Source organism: Bos indicus x Bos taurus, chromosome 28, assembly GCF_003369695.1.
Source record: "Bos indicus x Bos taurus breed Angus x Brahman F1 hybrid chromosome 28, Bos_hybrid_MaternalHap_v2.0, whole genome shotgun sequence".
Classification (NCBI taxonomy): Eukaryota; Metazoa; Chordata; class Mammalia; order Artiodactyla; family Bovidae; genus Bos; species Bos indicus x Bos taurus.
Genome location: NC_040103.1, coordinates 24,638,503 through 24,664,990, shown reverse-complemented (window position 1 = coordinate 24,664,990; position 26,488 = coordinate 24,638,503). Strand labels below are relative to the sequence as shown.

General features: G+C 40.2%; 2 protein-coding genes across 2 annotated transcripts in view; one reads left to right on the top strand and one right to left on the bottom strand.

The window, feature by feature from the left end:
- The first annotated feature begins 2,052 nt into the window (after positions 1-2,052).
- ATOH7 (atonal bHLH transcription factor 7) lies at positions 2,053-4,584 on the top strand. The gene has a single exon (XM_027530702.1). The coding sequence runs from the start codon at positions 2,756-2,758 to the stop codon at positions 3,212-3,214; it is 459 nt and encodes a 152-aa protein (XP_027386503.1). The 5' UTR covers positions 2,053-2,755; the 3' UTR covers positions 3,215-4,584.
- A 9,612-nt stretch (positions 4,585-14,196) lies between these two features.
- MYPN (myopalladin) overlaps positions 14,197-26,488 on the bottom strand; it is an 87,391-nt gene continuing 75,099 nt past the window's right edge. The window contains exons 15-20 of the mRNA XM_027530670.1: positions 26,319-26,401; positions 25,018-25,144; positions 23,631-23,838; positions 21,786-21,951; positions 18,842-18,975; positions 14,197-15,927 (exon numbers count right to left, since the gene is read on the bottom strand). Of these exons, the coding sequence (XP_027386471.1) occupies positions 15,758-15,927; positions 18,842-18,975; positions 21,786-21,951; positions 23,631-23,838; positions 25,018-25,144; positions 26,319-26,401 (888 nt within the window). The 3' untranslated portion in view covers positions 14,197-15,757. The remainder of the gene's footprint in view (positions 15,928-18,841; positions 18,976-21,785; positions 21,952-23,630; positions 23,839-25,017; positions 25,145-26,318; positions 26,402-26,488) is intronic.

The window sequence follows — 26,488 nt, the reverse complement described above, 5'->3', positions numbered from 1 at the left end:
ATAAATGACTGTATACTTCCTACTGCCCTCTGTTGCAGCAATGCTGTTATTGGATCAATTTCACGTCACGTATCTGTTAGTTTATATTCCAGCATAGCTGAGCTGTGTGCATGCTGCCAGACTTCCTTTTTCTCTTCAAGTTGTGTTTACAATTCTCTTGGTGCACAGGCAATTATATCACCAACCCTGAATACATGGCCTGCAAAATCATACATCTCATTAACGTTTTGGTCAGTAGTGTCCAAAACAGTGTTTTTTAAGGGAAAAGTTCCTAAGAGTAGCATAGAGGAGGCTCCTTGGGGGAAGGATGAGATAAATGAACATGAGAAATAATAGCATTAGTCAGGCTGATTTCCATGAAAACTCCGAGAATTGTATTCGACATTTTGATGACTAAACACAGTCTTTCCTGTCATAGGAGTGCTATTCCTGACCAAGACTGTTAAGAATCAGAGTAATAGAGCTGAGTGGCTCCATGGAAAAGTCTGTGTTCAACATCTGTCATGTTGCAGATCATTAATGTTCAATTGAATTCTATTGTCTTCATGTTACTCAGCTTCATTTCATTGTCATTGCTTCAGCTGGGGATTAATCAACTATTTATGGGAAGACAGGACTTGGAGTCAGGGCAGTCACAAAGGGGTTTTAGTCTCAAGCAATGGTAAGAGAAGACACAGTTAAAAGACTCCTGATTTGTGGGAACTTGTTAATAATTTGATTAAACAAAAATAAATGAGAATAATGCCAACATAATCCATATCTCAAAAGGAGAAAGAACATACTTGGTCTTCCTAAAGAATTCAGAAATGATTCTGGCTTGAATCTATTTGAAACTGGTTTATTTGCCACTTGACTCTTCCTTAAGAGCTAGAAAGAAGCTGAGATAAGAGAATCAAGTTAGCAATTTCTCTACAAATCAGCTCCTCATTAGCAAGAGTGGAAATCATGTTTCATTATTGTTTCTGAGGACAATTGATACAACTGAAACAGGGAAGTAGTATGAGATACTTACAACTTTATGAGGTGGGGGAAAAAGTCTTCCATTAGGAATTATTTTTTAAAACTTCACAAATCAGATTCCCTGGTGTTCCAATGGTTAAGACTCTGCGCTTCCACTGCAGGGGGCATGGGTTTGATCCCTGGTCCATCCCTGGTTGGGGAACTAAGATCCCACATGCCACACGGCATGGGCAAAAAAAAAAAAAAAAAACACTTCACAAACTACTTAGATGTTTTCATTTTGCATATATATGTGCATCATGATTAGTTTTATTAGATTTAAAAGTCAAATGAAATAATTATCATCTCAATATACATCCCCCAAATATTTATAAACCTGTGTTGGGGGAATGTGCTATAAATTCTGAATTTGCCTAAGTATCCAAACTCATGCAATCCAATTATATAGTAAAATAATATACATTTTTACATATATGTTAATCTGTTTTTTAAACCATTTTTGATTGAAGTATAGTTAATTTATAATGTGTTAATTTTAGGTGTGCTGCAAAGTAATTCAGTTCATATATATTTGTATATATACATTCTTTTTCAGATTCTTTTCCACTTAGATTATTCTAAGTTCCCTGTGCTATACAGTAGGTCCTTGTTATTTGTCTGTTTTATATATAATAGTGTGTATATGTTAATTCCAAACTCCTAATTTATCACCCTCCACATCCCCTTTGGTAACCACAAGTTTGTTTTCTGTGTCTGTGAGCACACCAATATCTTTTGATATGCTATACTAAATTATTCTTCAGAAAACAGCCAAATTATTTGCACAGTAAAATTCCATGTCTGAAATAATGTTATGACCTGCTGTCTGTCCCAACTTAGTTAATAACTAAAATAAAATGAGAATATATTCAGTCAGCATTGTGAGAAATTGCCACACATCTTGACAAAGCAAAAATTTCTATCACTGAACGTGTATATATCTTACAATTCCAAGACCAACATATTCACACAAAACCAACATAATCACCAAAGTGATTTCTAATCATTTAAAAACTATGGTTCAATTTTTGATCTGTAAGCTGCACACTGATATGGAAAAAGATGAGCCAAATTCTCCCCCACCCCCACCCTGTTATTCTTTTGGGCACAGACCGGCCACTCCAGATGGTGTGTTAGTTAATGCTGGACATAGCTTTGGAGAAACTTCCAACAGACGAAGCCGGTGATGTCAGGATTTTGCTGTGCGTCGTCCCCCTTCCCCCCTGCGGTTCCCAGGGTAGGAAGGTGCTGAGATGGAAGCCGAGGGACGCCCGCCCACCTGCCACCACCTGTTCCCTCCTTCAGCCTTCTGCTATAAATTCTCCTCCTTCAAAGATTGATCCAGCACTCCCACAGCTACTGCGGAAGAAGCGCTCCTTTCCTATCTGAGCTTCGGAAAAGATTTTGTCTTCCAGAAGTCTCCGGTTTTCCCAGAGACCTTTCTCGAACCAGCCACACCAATTCTGCTGCAGGAAAGTTCCCTTCTCTTTTGCAACTTAACACTGGGAAAATGACTTTCTCTTTTACCTCTCAATTTCCTCTAAATTTTGGCAAGTGAAGAGACATCTATCTGGTTATCCAATAGGACACAAGGCGGAACCCCGGACTCCCCACTGCAAACTTCCATTCCACGTAGTTGCTTTGTGTATGACTTATTTGCTAGGAAGAGCCAAACTGCAGAGCGGGTTCATACAGCAGCCACGCACAACTCGTGAAAGGACCCGAGAGCTCGGCGCCTCCCTCCTGCCGGCGGGGAATGAAGTCCTGCAAGCCCTGCAACACGGCGGCGGGAGCGCGTGCCGCGCCCCCTTGCGCGGGTGGAGCCGAGTGCGCGGGCACGTGCTCCGGGGCCGGGCGACTGGAGAGCGCGGCGCGCAGGCGCCTAGCGGCAAACGCGCGCGAGCGCCGCCGCATGCAGGGGCTCAACACGGCCTTCGACCGCTTGCGCAGGGTGGTGCCCCAGTGGGGCCAGGATAAAAAGTTGTCCAAGTACGAGACCCTGCAGATGGCGCTAAGCTACATCATGGCTCTGACCCGCATCCTGGCCGAGGCTGAACGATTCGGCTCGGAGCGGGACTGGGTCAATCTCCACTGTGAGCACTTCGGCCGAGACCACTACCTTCCGTTTGCGGGCGCGAAGCTGCCGGCAGAGACCGAGCCCTACGGCCAAAGGCTCTTCGGCTTCCAGCCTGAGCCCTTCCAGATGGCCAGTTAGGTCGCGCGGCCCGGTCGGAATGAGACGCCCAGTGATCTGCGCTGTGGAGCCGTAGCCTTCCCCACTCGGCGGCATAGGATGGACACATTCTTAGAATAAAATTAGGAAATTTCCAGGTTACTTTTCGCATCTCTAGTCCTAGGGACGCAATGCTTTTATTGCTTTACTTTTTTCCTCCCTATTATGTTGTAGATTTCATTAATGCATCTTGGAATAGTTTTGATTGATTCCCCCCTTTCTGGGCGACTTTGAGGGAAAACAATGTAAGAAAAAACAGAATTGGGTTATACTTTAGGTTTAGTCCTCACTTCCTTAACCTTAGTAAGTCTGTCCTGTTAGGATGAAGTTACAGTATCTCTTACCTGTGTATGCTTAATACAGAGCTGCCTTCCTGTCTTGTAAATGCGTTTATGCTTAGTGTACTGTGTGTGCATGCATGAAGTAGACTTTCTTTTTTTCTTTGGTAGAATACATGGGTGTGAGTGCTCTGTATTTTTAAAAATTGTGTATACATTATTGTAATATACATTTTGTAAAATAGAATTAAAAACTTGGGTTTGCTTTTCATGCGAGGTGCCCTGCTAGTTTTCTGATGGTGCTAAAGGCCTATTTGTTTGGGGGGTGGTGACATTGAGTGCTTATCTGAGTAAAGATGTATTTAAATCTAACCCCAGCAATTGGCAAAGTGCTGATTTGTAATCATCAAAAAAAAAGACAAGCTGATGAGTGTGCAAGTAATTAATTTGAAAGTTTTCTCTATCAACTTGGAAATATATTTTTCATGGTTTTTAAAACGATTGAATTAATTGAAATAATATTCAACTTTTAAACAGCTAGATACACAGTTCCTTAATCTTTTATTTTCCTTATTAAGCCAGTTGCTAACTACTAATTCCTTACAAGTACTCAAATATATGTATTTGCTCATATATGTATTGAATATATGTATATTTGGCTTTTGGAAGTGATTTGCTTTTAATCAGTACCAGTTGGGCAATAAGGGCTTCACTACCACCAAGGCTAATCAAAAAAGCAGTAATAATAATACAGTAATGTAATAAAAAGCAGTGGTATTGGTTTGAATTACTTTTATAAGTTTGCTTAAGCATTGGGTGAATAAGCCAAGCCTTTAATGTAAAGAATGACTTGGTCAACAGATGCATGTTTTTCGGTGACTGTCTTACTAATAATTGGAAAAAGCAAGACTCTTAAGCCATCTGTGCCTTTGGAACTTGTCGCAAGTTAACAAAACAATGACATTTCCCAAACCCTTTTTATAATATTATGGATTCCAACACCTAATATCAGGCATAGCCACCATTTGCAATTTTTATAGTCTTCTTTAAAATTTTGTTAGTTATCCCTGATTATCAGATTCCTTTTGGTTTATCTTTCCCAGGCCATCATCTAAAATTGACAAAATCACAAGTGTATTGCTAGAAATTCTGACAGTCTAATGCTGCATTTCCCTTTCCTTCTTATCTAATTTTTTTTTGGCTGTGTGCTTCCTTGTGGGACTTTAATCCCCTGAACAGGGATGGACCCTGTGCCCCCTGCAGTGGAAGCTGAGAGTCTAAGCCACTGGACACCAGAGAAGTTTTTCCCCTACCTTCTGATACCTGTAAATAAGAAACTAAGGTGTGCTCAGGATTTTGCTTCCTCAGTGCAAATTAGAGAATAAAATGTTTAACCTCTTGACTTCAACAGCTCTTAGAAGACACAGTAGTCCCAGAAGACAACAGATCTAGAAGGGATTATGTTCAGACCTCTTTCTGGTCATACTCCGCTCTGCAGTGAGTACTTGGGCTCTGGCAAGATTCAGAGCATCTCCCATCCTATTTGAGCACAGTAGTCTACTTATTTAGACTTACATTGCTTCATTAGGAGCCCCAGGGAGTTTGTGGAGTTTGTAGAATGAATAAAATCAGCGCTAAAATAAAATAGGTTAATCAGAGAAAGTCTCACAGATGTATTAAGATTGTTAGTCCTTTTGTTAAGTAGGGTGCACGTTCCTCTCTCTGGACTATAAATACCTTGCAAAAGAGAACTGTACTTTTCATTTTATCTCCGTGGCTTCTAGCACAGAGATAAACATGCAATAAGTATTTCTTTTTTGGTTGTTAACAGGAAATGAAATCAAATGATTTAATTAAAATGTGATTTTAATCCTATGCCTCTTTTCCCCATCCCCATTCCCTGAAAAGAGTAGGAATCTGTTAACTATTATGCTTTAGTGGCTCATTTCTGTTGGAAATCTCTGGAAGCAACTTAGATCTTAGCAAATTCCTAAGATTTCCTAGTACTTGATGTACTTTTTTTTTTTTTCCTGAAAAGACAGTTGAAGGAAGAGTAAATGGGTCTCAGTGATCAAATGCAATCTTTGGTAAAACTCTTCAAACTGTATGTTGAGGAAGCTGTTGTGGCTTATGGATTAGGAGCTTGGATAAAACAAATTAAAATATTTTTGAACTTAAAGTTCATATATTATTATACATAATAGAATTTAAATTACCAAGCAACCTAAAAGTTGCTTTTGTTGTTTAGTCGCTAAGTTGTGTCTGACTTTTTTGTGATCTCATGGGCTGTAGCCCACCAGGCTCCTCTGTCCATGGAATTTCCCAGGCAAGAATTCTGGAGTGGGTTGCCATTTCCTCTTCCAGGGGATCTTCTCAACCCAGGGACTGAATCTGTGTCTCCTGAACTGACAGGCCGGAGAAGGCGATGGCACCCCACTCCAGTACTCTTGCCTGGAAAACCCCATGGACGGAGGAGCCTGGTGGGCTGCCATGGGGTCGCACAGAGTCGGACACGACTGAAGTGACTTAGCAGCAGCAGCAGCAGAACTGACAGGCAGATTCTTTACCACTGAGCCACCAGGGATTTCCTAGTTGCTGCAATATACTATATTGTCTCACCTTTGAAAATCTATGTTCTTTGTAGTTTGATAACAGAACATATTGAAATTTAAAAATATTCTTTAATCCATGACCCCTTTCCTCAGTAAATCACCATACATTATCAAGCATCTATTTATACCCTGGCTTACCGAGCATCATCTTTGTCCTTGAGTAGGCAGTCAAGAACATACATGTACTAATCAGTAAGTAGCCCTAAACAGGGTTTAGCTGAATGCTTCAATGATATGAAGTATCAATGATATGTGCCATAAGAGCTCCTAAGAGAGACATTAAATAATAAAAGAAGACCCACTCCCAGGCATCGTTTGAATTCCGTTAGTTATTTTACGTGGGCTTTCCCTAGGAGCTAGCTACAAGTTGAGGCCAGACACCAGGGTCAGAAGTCTTGAAGAACCATATACAAATGAACAGGGCTATCAAGATGGGGAGGGCCATCCAAGCTAGTGGTTCTCAGCCCAGCCTGCTCATTAGAATCACGTGGGGAATCTTGAAAAATATACCAATTCTCGGGCCCCCAGTTCAAGAACTGATTTAACTGTTCTGAGGTGAGGCCTAGATATTTTTTTTCAGTGTTCTCCCAGTGAGTCCAACTGGCTAATGGGGTTGAGAATTGCTTAATTAAACAATATGTACTATGACACCATTAAACTCATTACTCAAAACTGATTATATTGATGTAGCATTCTTTGTATTTATAGATCTTAAGAAGGATTAGGCTTTCTTAACATCTAGCTACAGCCAATTTCCTAATGAGGTGACCTTTATATTAATGAAGGTCTAAAATTTCCGCTGGATATGAGCCAGATGGGATGTATTTGGGTTGTGGCTGCAGGATTCAACAGTTAAAGCTCAGCTCACTTAATTTTGGTCTTATAGTAAAAGCAAAGTGTTGTTTTGGACTCATTTTGGCTCTGCTCTCTGGTTAGGTTTCACTAAAGATATCCCTTTTTGCTACCTGTGGATAAAAGAAATTTCAAAGCACATAATTACGTGACCAACCTTTTCACATGTATACCCATTCCCTTCTCTGGTCATGAATATACTAGATGGTGCAGGCTTAATGAGTGTTTTATTGAATGAACACAGGACTTTTGGATTGCTATTTCAAACTGGCAGCGAGTCCCCCAAAATACCCAAGCTGAAAAAAAACTACTGAGAGGAAGAACTTACCCATCTCACATACGAAGACTGGAACCAAAACACAACCCAAAACAAACCCCGTAACTAACTGAGAATAAATAAAATTTTATTTAATGAATAAAGAAACAGTCCATCACATTCTCTAAATTGGTTTTTAAAACATCCAGTTTGAATTAAATACTGGTACCATCCAGGTTGAATGAAATACTGGTTTTTAATTTTTCTTTGTTTTCTAATTGCAAAGTTTCCAAGCAAAACACAATCCCCTCAAATCTTCAAGAAAGCACAACTAGAAAACAGCAATGGGTGGCATGGAGACGATGTGGCCTACCCAGATAGAGTACCGTATACTTCTGGACAAAGACAGTGAATGCTCACAAACATTTTGGCTTAAGTGAACACTGGTTTTCAGTTCCAAAGAATACCCAACATGCATGATGCAGAGGAAAGGAATAAAAGCCAAGATCCATTCATTGCTTTCTAGTGATAGAGGCAAAATATACAGTTTATATAGTTCACACGTTTCAAAATGTTTACTATAATAGTTTTTCCATTAGGATTTCAATAACCAAAAAAGTACTTTAGAAATTAAGTTGACTCAAGCTTCCTGAGATGGAAGCATAGCATGTTTGTGAGCCTTCTGGGGCCTGGTGTATTTTTAGGTTAGAAGAAGTCATCATACAGGAAGAGAAAGGAAAAGATAAGATGTGTGTCACTTGACCATGATTGAATTGTTAGGTGTGTGTGTGTGTGTGTGTGTGTGTGTGAGTATTTGTGCTCACGCACACTCCCATAGAGTACATCCTTTGTCAGTCCTCATGGTTACAATGACTCATGAGGGTTGTTTGGGGCTTGATGGAGCTAAGAATTTGAAAACAGAGACCAAAGGTTATGCTCATTTTTGAGGGTCCTTATCTATCTGTTATCCTCAGGTTGATTCATTTAACATAAGGCCAATGATGTGCCAGTATGGAACGTTTCTTCATTAGAGCCTAGAACAGTATAACAGAGTTTTCCTGAACTACTTGAACCAGAAAGGAATACAGGAACTCGCTTGCTATTTCTCCGTGCACTGCGGAGCCATTATTTCCACTAGCTTCAGTCATAGATGCAGGAGTCAGAGTTCCTTAGGTTGTGTTGAAATTAATTTCCCTTGAATCTGCCTATAGAAAGCAGCTAGGATATTTCTTGAATTTATTTGATTTTTCTCCAGATTTTTTTTCAACTGCATAGAATCTTGGAAGAGGAAATTCCCCCATAGTGTATGTAGTACCCTTCTAAGGAAACGACATGGTGGGATAGGGAAGAAATGTGAACTTTTAAAACAAATCAACTACTTACTTTGGAGAAAAATATTCTTACCATTTTATTTGGAATGAAGAAACCCCTGCTATCACTTTTTAAAAGGGTCTGTGCAGTAAACTCTTCATAAATATTTATTTATTTATCCTACCCTTCATCCTGGGAAAGCCTCAAATGTTTTATTTTACAAATAAAGAAACAAAATCCAGAGTTATAGAAAAGTTAGAAAACATGTCTGAAATTTACCTGAATGCTTAAAAAGCCCTTGGAATTCCCCTGAGAATTCCTAGAAATAAGGAGCTCTCTGGATGCTATTAAATATTTTACAGATTTTTATCTTGACAAGAAGGTAATGAGAGAGAAGAGTAGGTCATGAAAAATGCTAAAGCTTGGAAAAAATAAGTGAAATTTAATCAGAAAAGATACAGTATCTCTAAAAACAATACTAAGTAAAAGTTAATTTACCAGTCTGCATTAAAAAAAAAACACAGTTGCACTCAAATTATTTCATTGGAATTATTTCAGGACTTTAACTCTCCTTAAAATACACAGTAAAATCGTTTATACTGTGTGTACATACATTTAGTAATCTTTTGGTAGTGACTGCTATGGGCAGTACTAGAACATATTTCACTGGATTCTTGCACCACTAATGGTGGAGAAATTACAAGAATCAGCCTCCAGTTTGCAGGTAACTCAATGAATCTGTGTAGAAATACCAAGTTCTTTGGAATTTTGGAACATCAAACAATTCTTTCTCACAATACTATGTGAAAATCATTCATGTTTCTTAGTGGGTACTAAAGTACTTCTTATTGTAAGAAAACTATACTTATAACTCCATTAATTTCCAGTTGAAACTGGTCAACCCCCCGCCCCACCCCATCTTTCACATCTTTAAGTCTCATTTTAATGTGTCTCTATTTTCAGTTAGGAGGTAGAATGAATTTTTATCTTAGAAAGTAAAAAACATTCTATGAGAGATTTATTGGGTTTGCTGGATGTTTTAGGAAGATTAAAACCCAGTTACCTTTCTGTTCCTCTAGGGATATCTGACCAGGTTATAGCATATGTGGTAATTTTTTCAATTTGAATAATTTATGACTTCCCTGGTGGCTCAGACAGTAAAGCATCTGCCTGCAATGTGGGAGACTGGTGTTCAATTCCTGGGTTGAGAAGATCCCCTGGAGAAGGAAATGGCAATCCACTCCAGCACTCTTGCCTGGAAAATCCCATGGACAGAGGATCCTGATAGGCTATAGTCCATGGGGTCGCAAAGAATTTGAATAATTTATACAATTGAATAACTTTTAAAAATCACTTTTAAGTATTGAATATTTGTATATTAAAAAATCAGCTTAATCATTAAAAAACAATTGATAAACCTGGAAACTAGCACTGTTTTCTGCATTTTAAAGAAAAATGTTTATGTATTTCAACCTTCAAATATTTATTGTCAAATAATGTTGAAATATTTTAATTTTTATTAGTAGGGGAACATTTTCTACTCACTTGTATGTTAAATCTTCTAGCAAATTAGCGAATATGCCTCTACAGTACAGCCATTTTCTTTATGCTTACTCTCAGCATTTATGGCACAATTCTCAGAGGATTGAAAAGTGAGTTCTTTCTCTATTTCTTGCAATTTCAAGGCTATTGTGTTTGAAGTGGCCATTATTTACATATTAACAAAAAAACATCATGTTTATGGTTTTACAACACCAAGTATGCTAACTAATATAATTAGACAGAAAAAAGAGGCAAACATATTTTTAACAAATATGCATTTTTTTTGCATCGCACAGATTTTTAAAAAACATGGTAGTAGCAACTTTTTTTTTTTAGCATACTGATGACCACTGCATTGTCAAAGTTTAGAAGATGCTAGGCATTCTTCCAGCAATGCTTCAGTAATTAACTTTCTGAAATATTGATCCACTTAAAACAAGGCAAGGCAATTAGTGGTGAAAAGGACTTCGACAAGCTCTATTGCAATCTAAGTAACTGTTCATCTTCCTGGTGAGGCACACTGATTTTCAACTCGACCATCATTGGAAATGCTTTGAGTCCAGGTTACCTGGGAAGAGACCTTGAATAAAGGTCATTATGAGTAAATTTGCCTTTGAGTTTACCACCAAATTATACATAGCCCACATACTCACAGACTCAGGCCAGGATCTCAGTTTCAAAGGTTTTTTGGGAGTTTTGTGGGGAGGAAGAGGACAGGAGGAGTCTGATCAACCAGGATAATTTGGGTGTCGGATTCAGTTTTTAAGACCTCCCCTCCCAACCTGATTTTTTCCCTTTTGCCTGCATTTCTATTAATATCAGAAGTTGATGGGAGTAAGAAAGCAACTGCTTTTAAAGGTGCAGCACCGCCATGAATTTAAAAGGCCCTCAGGCATTCAAGATTTGTTCAGTTTGGACTGGTTTCTTTTGAACACCAAGCCAAGATACATGGGGGCAGCAATTAGGTCATTGAGGAGCACGAAGCATGCTGGGAAAGGGGAAAGGAGGGGTGGGTTACAGCCTAGGGTATTACAGAACAGGGGACACAGGGCGTCTTGGAGAAAAACACAGAATGGGGGATAGATGTAGAAGGGACCATAGACAGTGTAGCTTGGACGTATCATGAACACAAAAATGGAGGAGGAAGTCGTCTTTTTTTGTTAGTTGCTTGGCAGTTCAGGTTTAATGGTGTGTTTTCTTTCTCCATTATCCTTCTCATCCCCATTTCCATGACTCACCAAGTTAGGAAAAGTCCTTCACTTGTTTGGTTAGAAGGGAGCTTATGGGATCGGCATAGCTTTTTGAAGAAAGGGCCAGAAGAATTGTCCCAACTTTCCCTCTTTCCCTGGTCCATTTTTGCAGATTTAGGGCTTCATGAATGCTACATGTCCAACGAGTGTAGTGCAAGACAGTAGGGTCTAATGAGGCCAAAGTGCATGTTTATTTCTGCTTTCCAGGCAGGCATTGCACGTGCAAAAGGGAGGAAGTGCATTCTTCACTGACACCAACACCATAGCCTATGCTATCTGCATCCCTTCCGACCTTCTAGGGTAAGTTCTGTGATCAAGCCATGATAATAAAATGACTCTTCTCAATCTCACTTGCTCACTGGAATCACCTGGGAAGCTTTAAACATACTGATTCCTATGCCAGAACCCCAGAAGTTATGACTTACTGATTGGGGTTGTGGCTTGGATATTGGGATTTATTTTTTCAAATATTTATTTATTTGACTGCACTGGGTATTAGTTGAGGCTTGTGGGATCTAGTTCCCTGACCAGGGATCAAACCCCTGCTGCTTGCATTGGGAGCTCGGAGTCTTAGCCACTGGATCTCCAGGGAAGGACATTTTGGGATTTTTAAAAGCTCCCCAGGAGATTCTAATATGCAGTCAAAGTTAAGAACCACTGCTGTAGACTGACTTCATTTTATATAGAAACATACTGACTTGCATAGAAATTTAAAGTTCAATTTAGATCAATAAATATTTATTAAGTGCCTACTCTGTATAAGACAACATTTTGCCATGGCAAACTTTTGACACAGTCCATACCAACAAGTAGCTAAAATCTAGTGCAGGCAAGACTGACAGGCAGGTATATAGAAGCTATGTTTTATACAAAGTTCTATACAAACTAATCTCTTTTTCCAGACTCAAGAAATTTGCTATAAGATTTCAAATAAAGTCAACTGTATTTTACTGGGGTGGTTGGGGGGACACCAGGAAAATATTTCATAGAGGCAGTAAAGTAGCCTTTGAGATGGCCTTTAAGCAATAGGTAAGATTTTCATTGGGATTGGGGAGAAAGCGTTCCAGGTGGAGGCAGAAAAGAGCCATATGGGTGGAAAGCAGGGGCCTGTGTTAATTTTACTGGTGCACTGGGTGTGTTTTCTGAGTAATGGATGAAAAGCTTTGGGATCATATTGGAGCAAGGCTTGAATAGCATGGGCAGAAGAGCTGGCCTGGGTTGGCTCCAGGGAATCTCTTGGGGTCCAAAAATTAGAGGAATGTTATGAATGAAGCAGTGCATGCTAAGTTGTGTCCAACTCTTGTGACCCCATGGGATGCGGCCTACCAGACTCCTTTGTCCATGGGATTTCCCAGGCAAGAATACTGGCAGGGGTTGCCATTTCCTTCTCCAGGGGATCTTCCTGACTCAGGGATCGAACCTGTGTCTCCTGCATTGGCTGTTAGATTCTTTACCGCTGAGCCACCTGGGAAGCCCAGATAAAACAGTACTTTAGGAAGAATGGTCTGATGCTGAGATCAGGGCTAGACTTGAGTGGGGATAAAAAGCAGGACTAGAGGCAGGAAGACCAGTTAGAAGTCTCTTATTATGGTTAAAGTCAGAAGTATTGAGGGAAATTAAGAAAGTAATGAAAGTCTGAGCTGGGAACCACAAGGGGGATGAAAGGAAGGCCTGAATATAAAAGAAATAAGAGTTAATATGATTTGTCAATTGATCAGATAGAAGAAACAAAAAATGACTTAAATACTCCATTTGGATTACTAGGACTGTGATGGTGCCACTAATAGAAATAATTAAACTAGGATGATGAATGGTTTATAAAAGGGAAGACCATGAATCTGATTTTGGATATGTTGAGTCCAAACTTACTCAGCAGAACTGAAATTTCTTATGTAAGTATTCCTTATTGTAACTGAATTCCAGTAGAATTTGGATTTGTTCAACACAGTAGTTCTTAACAAAGGGGATCCTGCCTCCTAGATAACAAGGCAATATCTGAGGACATTTTCGGTGGCCACAACTTGGGGAGTGGCTGCTCTACTACTGACATCCAGTGGGTAGAGGCCACGGATGCTGCTAAACATCCTACAGTGAGCAGAGGATTCCCCAACAACAACTAATTATCTGGCCCCAAGTGTCAACAGTGTCGAGGTTGAGAAACTTTGCTGTAACATAATCCAAAAGTTAAAATTCGAGGAATTTTAAAGCTTGCTATAGTTTAGGCTCAACAGTGCCATCTAGTGGTTAAATAGAATATTTATCCTAAAATCCTCAGAAAGCTAAGACATATACCCAGAAATGAAGAATATATCCTCTTATGGGAGAACTGTCTAGAGTTTACATTAATAGACGTGATGAGGAGGTTGGGTGTCCAATTGTGGAGAAGCAATCCTGAACTTATAAAGTTCTCTTTGGTCATAAAGAAATTTGATAATAGAAGCCAATATGGAAACAATGTATTCTAAGATGCATTCTGTATGAAATGCATTCTATATCATTACAGTTGCCTATTCCTTTACTATTGTTCCCACATACATAAGAAAGGAAGAAAAATCTAATAATTCTGCTAAATAACTGGCTGAAATCTTTATTTCTTAAGAATTAACCTATGGTATTTATTTAGAAATTAAGATTGAAAATAATTAGATGATTTTTAGAGTCATGAAAAATGTAGGATGAAGAGCACTAGAAAATTCCGTTTGACAAAAGGATTTTTGCTTCAAAGAGCAGAACTTGACATGCCTTTTATCTTACCTTTCCCGCTAGATTCTAAGCTTTCTGCAGGCAGGTACTGTGTCTTATCATATTTGTGTATGGCCCACAATCTCTAGCATAGCATTTTATACAGAGTAGACACACAAAATATTTTTTGAGTGAATGAATTTATTTTTATACTGGAAATCTTTGCCTTAAAGTGAAGGAAATTTCAAGCCTTTCTAAGTAATTACTATTTGTTCACTTGAGTAAGATGCCAGCTGAGGGTGTCTGGCTCAGAGAACACCAAAGACTTGGGCACAGGGAGTTGGTAACAGATACTCCAAATCATTTCCCTAGTGAATCTGGAGCAGACTGTGCCATGACGACCATCCCTAGGGCAATGTTTTGACTGGTTCATGCATTGTAGATTTCTCTAATGTAAAATTCATTCATTCAATGAATATTTATCAAAGATCTATTTTGTGCTAAGCAATCTTCTAGGCACTGGGCTATCACAGTGAATGTAAGTCTAAATATTCCTTAAGTGGAGAGGCAAATTCTGAATTGGTGAGTTAGAATAAAGAGGCACATTCCTTTTCCCTCCCACTTCTTCAGTTAGCATAGTATTTTCTGAATAGAAAATGCAATTTGACTAATGATTTCAAAGCAGTTCACAACTATTAAAGACCTCTCCTTCCACAACCACTGCTTTGCTCGGGGAAATGAAACAACAAAAACCATTCTCTCATCACCTCCTCTCCTTGTTTGCATTTTTTCCTTTCTCATTGCTTCATAGATGTGCAGACTTTGGGGGACGAGGGGAGAAACAGGAGAGTCATTATTCTATGGGCAGATGATGATGATGCCTGTATAGTTTTGCAAGTGGCAACTGAAGCTAGTAGTTTTAAAAGTGACCCCGCAGAAGATTTCCTTCTGGTTGGTTTATTAACAACACTTTAGTTATAGAATCTATGTATATATTCAGAGAGAAAAACCACTCACCATCATATTCAAAAGAAAATGGTGCAGGCAGGCTGGTGGGTCCCTATTTTGGCTATAGAATAAGTGCACTGTGCAATATTGAGCATTCAGTGATTTTTTTTTTTTTTTGGTATCTCAGGCACATTTTGGCACTTTATCATGTGGCTCAATATACCCAGGATAAGCACATCAAAAGTGCTTCTCTAGGTATGTGAGTTGTATAGCACAGTCTCCTAGTGCTAAGTAGAAGCTGATTTAATGAATCCAAAACTTCTGCTATGAATGCAATCAGTGAAAGGTGATGGACACCACCTCCCCCCGACCCCCTTGCCTTTTCCCTTTGCATTGTTTGGTGAGTTAGGATACCTAAGGTCACTACTATCTAACTCCTTTCAGCCCAAGCATCTGGCCCCTCATTGCTCTTAGGAGGGCCTGAACACCCCTAACACAGCAGAGGGCAGAGGAGCATGCTAACTTTTTCCCAAAGCAGTGGACAGCATCTGCGTTATATCTTTGGTTCATCCATATTATCTTCTCATTTTGTTGGAATCTTAAAAGGTACAGCCCTCCATCTCTGCCAGGAGAGATGCAGGAGTCCCCAGCTGACTTACTCAAAGCTCTCCTTGCCACAGGTCCGGCAGCATGGAAACTTACTCAAATCCAGTTGATTGGAAACCACCTTATCTGGTTTGTCCTCCTTCCCCCTCCACAGTCTGCCCCCTTACACAGCAGGCACCCAGACATTCTTAAAGTTCATCACTCTCCACTACACTCCGAGAAGAGCAGGAATACACCATCGTGCTTTCCATGGAGGAGAAAGCAGAGAAAATGTCAAGTCCTTTACTGGTGAGGGATCCATAGCGACTGCCACTGGGCCGGACGGTCATGGGTGGTGGGATCTGGTGATGCCACTGAGCTGGAAAATGGACCAAATCATGTGTTACAATCAAAAGAATACAGTCTAGCAGGTACACAGCAGGGGTGCGCTCTGTCCTCATGCCAGCACTTTGTGTGGGATCTCGGTAAATCATTGAAATATATGAATAGCGGGGTCTGAAATGCCTCATTTGTAAAAAAAGGAAAATAAAATCAATAAAATCTCTCCTGTCCTGCTAGGAATAGGGAAATTGGGCTCGTGATCTTTTGATTTTGTAATACCAACCCCCATGATTCTAATCCAGCAAAATCTGGGACTATAAGAAGGAAGAGTGGGTGATGAGTGTGATATCTCAAAATTATCTCCTGACCTAACATCACTGACCTAGCATGGAGTCTAGAGGGGCTGGGGTCGGGTGTGGGTGTAGAGAGAGTTGTAGGCTCTCAAGGGAGGGCTCCTCAGAAGGAGGAGATGAGATATCTGTGGAAATGGAAGACAAAAGATGAATCCAGACCTCTGACGAGTACTTACTGCTAATCCTAATCACCCTTACTTACCTACCTACTGCCCTAATCATGTTCTAGTTAGTTATAGCCAGAAGACCGAAGAGTAACATATGCAATCAACCAGGGTTGGGGGACAAAAGAGAACGTGTTAGAATTTCCATGTTCACTAAACACTGTCCAAGGGGGATCCTGGTTGCTTAGTCCTGGGCGTTGCCTCTGACTGAGAAATTACCAAGCAGCCCTCTCATCAGGTTTCCAAGAACCTGGTGGTGGCGAACAAGGAGCACCAGGTGGGAAACATTGATGCTCTGGGTCCTGGGGAATCATGGATGCGTGTAGCATTCCCAGTTATAAATGGGCTCTTTGTTGATTTCATTATTTCTAATTAGTTTTTCAGGGTCTAAATGCCTCTAAGTGAACTGATTAAAATCAAATTTGGAAAGCTACAAAACAGGACAAAACTTAATAGCGATTCCACAAGAGAGCAGGTAAGTGAAGCAACTGTGAACTAGTCAAGTCCCTCGCCGCGGCCCCTCTGCCTCTTAGCTTTTCCTCAGCTCTCTCGGCATCTTAACCTGATAGGAGCTACTCTTAGAAGCCCTCCTTTGCGGGCGAGGAGGGATGCCTACTGTCCCGGTTCCTCGGGCAGGTAGGAAGTGGTTGTGGGGGGCGAAGTGGATTGATCTCAGCCTTAGTCTTCTATCCCTTTGCCCACTCCCAGATCTGTGGAATCAGGACCAGAGTCTGGGAGATGTGAGCCGGGATGAACTGAAGTGGGGGCTCCGTCACGGAAGAGCAGGATCTGGACAAGTGTCATCGGTTTCAGGGCTTATTGGTAGCAGTTTCTTGGTTGGAGACTTGTTTCCTTCCGACATGGTGAAGTAGGTAAAATGGTTAAGGCATTAGCTTAGATTAAGAAACATATCAGTGGCTTCTCTTTGTCCAGACCCTTCCAGGGGAAAGTACATTAGAGTCAACTTCCTTCACAGTTGAATTTCAAGTCGACAGATTAGAGAGAATAACCAGAAAGCTATGTATTTCCTCTAAATATTAGATTGAGTGAAAATGGCAGGCCAGGACTCCTATGTGCTGTCAAAAAAAGGGGAATGCATCTGGTGTGTACCTATAAGTAGCAGGGGCCTCAGGATCTATGCATAGTTACTTTTTCTTCTTTGTTATTCTGGTTCATCATGTTAAATCAGTAAGGAATATTAACCCAACCAATTAGTTTTTTTTAAAGAAAAAAAGGATTACTCTTTTGGATTAAGAAATATTTCTTAAAAATGCCAGTTAATGTCAAAATTATAGAGGAGAATAGTAGAGTACACAAATACATTAGTAAATATTAATTTGTTAAATATTTAGAAACATGACTCGAAGGAATGATGTAAAAAATCTGAATTTACTTTCCAGCTGTGGTCACTTAACCTCTCTGAGTCTCTGTGTTTCTTTGGCATTTAAAGGAGGGTAACAACAATTACAGTAATCTCATGGGTTTGGGACTATCTAAGGGTGAAAGTCGGAGAAGGCAATGGCATCCCACTCCAGTACTCTTGCCTGGAAAATCCCATGGATGGAGGAGCCTGGAAGGCTGCAGTCCATGGGGTCGCTAAGAGTCGGACATGACTGAGCGACTTCCCTTTCACTTTTCACTTTCACGCATTGGAGAAGGAAATGGCAACCCACTCCAGTGTTCTTGCCTGGAGAGTCCCAGGGACGGGGGAGCCTGGTGGGCTGCCGTCTCTGGGGTCGCACAGAGTCGGACACGACTGAAGCGACTTAGCAAGGGTGAAAGTTTCCCTTGTGGCTCAGCTGGTAAGGAATCTACCTGCAATGTGGGAGACCTGGGTTCCATCCCTGGATTGGGAAGATACCCTGGAGAAGGGAAAGGCTACCCACTCCAGTATTCTGGCCTGGAGAATTCCATGGGCTGTATAGTCCACGGGCTTGCAAAGACTTGGACCTGTTGAGCGATTATCACTTTCAGGACAGCTCTCTGTTATTAATCTGGTTGTGAGATGAGAGTTAATAAATATTTGTGGAAGAATTAACAAATGAATAGGGTCTGGAAAATTCTGCCATGTGGAGTTATGACTGGGGAATTACAGGCATGGGGAGGGCTTCCTGTGGGTGACCCATGGCAGCAAGGGGATGGCATGAAGATGCTGGGTGATCATAAGTACAAGCCCATGTATGCTCTGAAGTAGCTGTATTAGAAGTACGGAAAAAAACTTCGTCTGGAAGAAGGTTAACCTTATAGTGAAATGGAAAAGTGTACAAAAGCCCTGAGGTGAGTAGAATAAAATGACTTAAAAAAATCCATATCTTAAGCACTAAAATAAAAACCAATTAATTCATTTATGAAAACATATTACACTGATCCTAAAAGAAAAAAAAAAGATTTTTAAGCTGCCTATCACATAGGTCAACCGATGCCTTATACCTACCGTATATATCCAGCCTGGCAGTGCAGGACACGATGCCCGCTTCGTTCTTGGCTGACAGTGTGTACCATCCAGCATCTGATTTCTTGGCTGGCTGAATGAGGAGGCAGACATACCCAGTTGTGTCCTGGTGCATGCTGGAGAAAAGAAAGAGTATATTGCATTGTATCTGGAGAGAGTTCAGGGTTCCCAGAAACTCATTTTTATATATAGTAGTTAATCCTAAGATCCTAGTTTATCCCTCCCCTTACCCTTTCCCTTCAGTAACGATAAGTTTTTCCTATGTCTGTGGATCTTTTTCTATTTTGTAAATAAGTTCACATATAATTTTTTTTAGATTCCACATGTAAATAATATCATATAACATTTCTTTGTTTGACTTACTTCATCTAGTATGGTAATCTCTAGGCCCATCCATGTTACTACAGATGGCATTATTTCATTCTTTTTATGTCTGAGTAATATCCCACTGTATGTAGATGTATGTATGTATCTATATCTATATATGGACACTTAGGTTGCTGCCACGTCTTGGCTTTTGTAGGTAGTGCTGCAGTGTTTCAAATGAGTTTTCATCTTTTCTGGATATATGCCCAGGAGTGGGATTGCTGGATCATATGGTAACTCTGCTTTTGATGTTTAAAGGCACCTCCCTGCTGTTCTCCCTAGTGGTTCCTCCATGGTGGTTGCACCAATTTACATCGCCACCAACAGTGTAGGAGGGTTCCCTTTTCTCCACATCCTCTCTAGCATTTATAATTTGTAGACTCTTTTTGGCTGGGTACCTTGTGGCATGCAGGACTTCCCTGACCTGGAATCAAATGTGTGCTCCGTGGAGTGGAAACACAAAGTCTTAACCACTAGACCACCAGAAAGTCCCTATTATTTGTAGACTTTTTGATGATGGCCATTCTGACTGGTGAGAGATGATAGGTATAACTACCTCATTGTAGTTTTGATCTGCATTTCTTTCATACTTAGCAATGTTGAACATCTTTTCGTGTGACTGATGGCTATTTGGATATGTTTTTTGGAGAAATGTTCATGTAGGTCTTCTGCCTGGGTTTTGGTTCAGTTGTTTGTTTGTTTTGATATTGAGCTGTATGAGCTGCTTGCATATTTTGGAAATTAGGCCTTTATTGGTTATGTTGTTTGCAAATATTTTCTCTCATTCTGTGGATTGTCTTTTCGTTTTGTGGTAGCTTTCTTTGCTGTGCAAAAGCTTATAAGTTTGATTAGGTCCTATTTGTTTATATTTGCTTTTATTTGTTGCCTTGGGAGACTGACCTAAGAAAACATTGCTATGATTTATGTCAGGGAATGCTTAGCCTATGTTCTCTTATGGGAGTTTTATGGTGTCCTGTTTTATATTTAAGTCTTTAATTCATTTTAAATTGATTTTTGTGTATGGTGTGAGGGAGTGTTCTAACTTCATTGGTTTACATGCAGCTGTCCAGCTTTCCCAACACTTGCTGAAGAGACTGTCTTTTCTGCACTGTATATTCTTGCCTCCTTGATCAAAGATTAATTTACTCTAGGTGTGTGGGTTTCTGGGTTCTCTATTCTGTTCCATTGATCCACATCTGTCTGTTTTTGTGCCAGAACCACTCAAGGATATCCAAAAGCATGGGATATCTTTCTATTTCTTTGAAGCATCTTCCTTTATCAATGTTCTGAGCATATAAGTCCTTGACTTCCTTGGTCAGGTTTATTCCTCAGTATTTTATTTTGATGTGATTTTAAAAGGGATTTTTAAAAACTTTCTGATATTTCTTTGTTAGTGTAAAGAAATGCAACATATTTCTGTGTGTTAGTTTTGTATCTTGCTGCTTTGCTGAATTCATTCATCAGTTCTTTTGCAGGGGGAGGATTTTTTTTTTAAGGTTTATATTTTGTATTGGGGCTTCCCTGGTGGCTCAGTTGGCTCAGGCTTGATACCTGAGTTGGGAAGATCCCCTGGAGAAGAAAATGGCAACCCACTCCAGTATTCTTGCCTGGAAAATCCCATGGACAGAGGAGCCCGGCAGGCTACAGTCTGTGGGGTTGCAAGAGTCAGACACGACTTAGTGACTAAATCACCACCAGAGCCAGTTAACAGACAACACTGTGATAATTTCAGGTGAACAACAAAGGGACTCAGCCCCTCCAAACTTGCCTCCTGTCCAAGCTGCCACGTAACACTGAGCAGAGTTTCTTGTGCTATATAGTAGGACCTTGTTGGTTATACATTTAAAATATATGATTCATTAGTTCTAATAGTTTTCTGTGTAGTCCTTAGGGTGGAGGGAGTGTTTCTTAATATAACCAACTAGGCATGGCAGCATTTGACTTAGTTCAGTTCAGGAGGAAATCTGCATGTCCTTTCCTTCTGTTTTCTCTATATCTGTAGTTCTCAACATGCATAGGCATGTAGTGACAGATGGAAAAGGAGTATTGCCATAATGTTTTGTTTTGCCTTTTTTTTTTTTTGCCTTATTTTATTTTCACTTTTTACAGTCAAAAGTTTTTGTCTGGGTACTAATATGACTCATGACATGACACATGACAAAAAGACAAATGACCAAAACATGCAAGATCTTTATAAATCCCTCAAACCTTTTCAAGCTTAAAAATTAAGGTTTTAGAGACTTTCCTGGTGGTCCAGTGATTAAAACTCTGCATGTTGACTGCAGGGGGTGTGGGTTTAATCCCTGGTCAGAGAACTAAGATCCTGCATGCCATGCAGTGCAATAATAATAATAATAATAATAATAAGGTTTTAAAATGGTGGGACATTGTACAATGGACGAACCCTCAGCAATAAAAAGGAATAAATTCTTGATAAGCACAGTTACATGGATAAAGCAAATGCATTATGCAAGTGGAAGGAGCCAGATTCAAAAGGCTGAAGACTTATTTGGGCGGCCTGATGAGCTTTGCTGAACTTGACCAAGTGTGGAGGCTGTACCTGATCCTCTCTCTGGTGAAAGGGATGGTCTCGTTGTCTTTCTTCCAGTAGAACACGGGCGGAGGCATGCCTATCACCCGGCATTCCAGTCTCACGGGGTGGCCTTCTGGAACACCGCTGTTCTGCAGTTTCTCCAGGATTACAGGTGCCTTCTTTACTTCTTTGGCTGAATGAGAGAAGAGCCATGCTAGTTTGAATAGTAAGTGCCTTGGGCTCCATGCCTCAAATTCAGGACAGTTCTGGAATCTGAGGGAGCACCCACCCACCTTTTCTCTTCTTTAGAACACTTTTCAAGCTTCTTAGTGAAGATCACTGCCTTGATAAAAGCTCCAAAAATGATTTTAAAAAGAAATAAGAAAATTGCCTCTGCTTATCTTAAAAAATTTTTTTTAAATTTTATTTTTTCTGCCTATCTTTTGAGAGAGAACGCTCAAGGATTTGGGTAACACACGTGGGATGCAAATGGTAGGTGTGGAATTAAGGGAGTTTCTTTTATTGCTCAGCAGTAAACGCTGAGAAATGATATATTTTATGTACTAAATATATTTTGTTTTCTTTTTTAGAGGAGGTTATTTTGTAGAAGGTATATTGATTTTCCCTCAATATTTTACCTTGAGAAATTTTATTGCTCCATAAAAATTGAAAGAAGTATACTATTTAAAAAAAAAATTATGTTTCATAAGGAGGCATTTTTATTTTCCCCAGCAGAATCAGTTAAGACAAAAACACCTCCTATCTCAGGGTTCCAGAGGCCATACTTTAGCAAAACAGTGGGAAAAAAGTAAAAGCTGCAACCAGTGTATCCTTGCAGAATGAGCTTTTCCTATTCTGTTGGGAGAGGGGATTGAGAGTGGAAAAAAAGAAGATAGTACAGAGGAAACAGCTACTAGCCTAGAGAGAAGGTTAACATTCTGATGCCGTCCTGATTTATTTCAGGGGCCATGCAAGGGAGGTAGCAGGAGAAAGTTCAATGGAAGAATTCATTCATTCTGAAAGCTAATTCTAGCTGGACTAACACCCCAAGGGGCTGACACCTCCCAGGGGATGATGACTGTAGGCATTAGTGTTTGCTGACATCATCTTGTAAGGATTCATTTGTTTAGTTATTGATTGAATGCCTTCCGTGTTCCAGGCACTGAGTCAGACATCAGAAATGCACAGAAGAACAAGCTTCTGTGGCCTCAGAGGCTCATAGTCTCTTCAGGGAGGCAAAGAGAAAATAGTTACACAGAAGCCATGAGTGCTGTAAGAGTGTCTCCTTTCCTGAGTGCTGTGGACATAGAGGAGGATGTGCCTGGTGGGTCTGCTGTGCCTTTGTGGTAGCATATGAAATAAGTCTTAGAGAATGAGTAGGAGGTTGCTAGGCAAAGAAGGGCATTCCATGTAAAGGGACCATTAATGCAAAGGCATAGAAGCTTGGGGTAGGGGGAGACCCTGGAGTGATGAACTGTAGGGCAAGTGACCTGAATTTCAGTTCAGTTCAGTTCAGTCACTCGGTCGTGTCCTATTCTTTGCGACCCCATGAATTGCAGCACGCCAGGCCTCCCTGTCCATCACCAACTCCTGGAGTGATAGTCAAATAATTAGTAATTAATTGATTGATTAATTATTACAATGACTATCATTTATTGCAAGCATGATATACACAAGGTACCGCATTTTGTTTTTGGCTTACTGATATGTTTTCGAGAGCAATGTATGGAACATGGCCCTTACTACAGAGAAGGGGAAACTGAGATGAGGCTCGGTGTGGCAAAGGACAAAGGAATTACGTCAGAGGCTCTGCATATTTGGGCAGTAGCTTTGGAGGGAGTCATGTTTAGGGGTTCCAGCAGCAAGCCTTACCTACTACAGTGAGCTCCAAGCTAAAGGAATTCTGCCCAGTTTTGTTGGTAGCAATGCAGGTGTAGGTCCCCGCGTCGCGTTGAGTGAGCGGGTCAATGAGCAGAGAGTGGACTCCGGTCTCCCTGACCAGCATCTTGTGGGAGGTGTCGGGGAGGACAGGCTGGCCATTGAGCAGCCACGTCAGCTCCGGGGGCGGTAAGCCACTCACCTAATAAACAAAAGGACAGCTGAGGCAAATGACAGACTGATGACAGGCAGATTTATTTGGTGGCTGACTTCTTCATCCTGATCTGGCACCACATAGATAGCGAGGGAATGTCAGTGGTGAGAAACCTCTCCATAACGTCATCAGGACAAGAGGGATCTGGATGGATGGGCGTGTGAATTTGAACTGTATAGTATTTGGACCCCAGTTCGGGTAATGATTATATACTAGATTAAAATGAATAAGAATTAAAAAGCTAAATAGATAAAATAGGCCTGTAGTGTCAGTTTCAGAGATAATATATTGCTTACATACCTAACGACCAAGAGGTGGCCAAGAAAGGGGCAGACATTAAACCAGTGTTCTCAAAGCTGGCTGTGTGTCATCATCACATGGGAATATTTGAAAATCCTGATGCCCATTTACTATATTAAATCAGAATCTTTAGGGAGTGGACCCAGGATGGGTTTCTTTTAGGATTTAGGGTGGAAGAAATTAACAGTCCATCCCAAATATTATTTAGGTAACTAATTTGAGGGCAAGATCCACCTAGAGGAGTGGATTCTATAAATATTTAACCTTAAACCTTTACTAATTTGCATCTTAATCTCCATAGCATTCTGCAGCGTCAGGGCAGAAGGAGAACTTAAGTTTCTGTTCATACTGAGAACTATCCATGCTGTTCAACTGAACCTATTTTCAAGTGGAAAAGTTAGAATATATTATAGACTAGTTAAAGGTGATGGATGTTAGCTAGTATTAGAAACCAGCTTCTGTTTTCATAAACTGCTTTGGAGCCAGTGACTAGAATTTTTTCAAAGGCTGTACCTCATAGCAGTTCATTTCAAGGATGTAAAAATCATCCTTATGTCTTTATGGTAATAAAGACTTTACAGGTACCATACGGAAGATGTCTGAACTACATCACCTCTTTGGTTGTCTTTTACAAACATAGAGTTAACTTGATGCGATACCTTCATCTGGTATTAAATGCTCCAAAAGAACCTTACGAGTGGAAAAAAGTGGTCTCTTTCTCTCTGTGTTCCTCAGTCCCCTTTCACCAAAAAAAAAAAAAGCCCCCCAAACCAACTATAAAACAAATACAAACGAAAATAGGTGCATACAAACAAATAAATACAAAATATGAACAGGTCTGGCGCCAAAGATGGTGCTAGAGGCTACCTTACAGTCCAGGCGGCAGAGGCGCCCCTCGTGAGCCACCATATCCCCAGGAGCCTGCAGGAAATGTGGTCGGAAAAAGCGTTCCTGTAGGGGCTCTTTGTCTCTTTCTTGCACTCGGGACCTTCCTCTAAAACAGCAAGCACGTTCAGGCATTAAACAGTAGAAACCAATTCATAAACATATAACGTATAGGTATTTAGACATGGCTATAGGGCTTGGAGAAAGATTTCTTTGGGGGGTGGGGGTAAGGGTTGCTGAACCATAAAGAAATAATAAGTAATAGCGTGGAGCTGATGTGAAAAAAGAAAGTATTAAGTATCTCACCACTGTAGGATTATCTTGTGAGATCTGTAATTAAATAAGCAGGCTTTAGCTTTTTTTTCTGTGAAGTCATTCTGGGTTTCTGGGTTAAGTGACTCAGCTCCCCTTGCCTTGGGTTTGGCCAGTTGTTCAAAAGTTTCAAAATAAACAAATAAATCAGTATTCAATCTGAACCTCAAATGAGAGCCAAAAGAGAAGTCCTGTTTTATTACTCAGAGCAAGGCAGCTGCGGTCCCTGTGTCTCTGAGTAATAAAATGTAACCTGGCTTATAAATTCTGCCAGACCATTAAAGATGATCATGAACCTAAATTGATTAAGACTGACCAACAGTAACAGCTGTTCTTGAAGAAGGGAAAAAAAAACTGAAGAAGAAGGTATAGTTGTAACGGTAGTGAAATACTGCATCTGAAACGTAGGTCACTATTTTTGTTTCTTTGGTAAGTCTAATTTAATTCATCCATGTCAGCAACTATGAAATGCTTTGCTAAGACTTTGTGGCACCATACTACTCAAGAGAAAGCCAGGCTCTCTCTTCTTAACATTAATAAAGTCAGAGAGGAGGAAAGTTAGTTGCTATGTTGGAGACAATTGTTATGTTGGAGATAATGACAACAACAAAAATCTTTTATTAGTATATATATACTCATTAACAGTTTCTGTTTTTTAAGGAAAAGGTAACTTAGTTCAGTCTGATTTATATATTATATGCACAGGTGCTAGGGATGGTTACAAATTTTGAACATTAAAAATGTGCTGTGAACCAATACTTCTCCAATTTAATACACTTGTGAATCACCTGGGGATCTTAGTAAAATGTACATTCTGATCAGTAGGTCTGGGTGGGGCTTGGAATTATGCACTTGCAACAAGCTCCCAAGTGATGCCAATATTTCAGTTTATAGGCCCCATACTTCAGTGCTCATTGCAGCAGGTACATGCTTGGGAGGGGCTGGAGAAGTGAGGTTCTCACTGTCTTTACCTGTGAGACTGACCAGCAGCTGTTAGTCGACTTCGGATGGGCAAACCTTGTACCATCAAGTGGCCAGAACAACTGATTCTCCCCTGAGAAACAGAACATGAAGGAGATTAAAATAAAAAGAACTCCCTACTTTTTCAATATACGTACATTTCTCTGGACCAAAATTTTAT

Coding starts and splice junctions, on each gene's coding strand:
- ATOH7 (XM_027530702.1), top strand. CDS start 2,756: ATGAAGTCCTGCAAGCCCTGCAACACGGCGGCGGGAGCGCGTGCCGCG.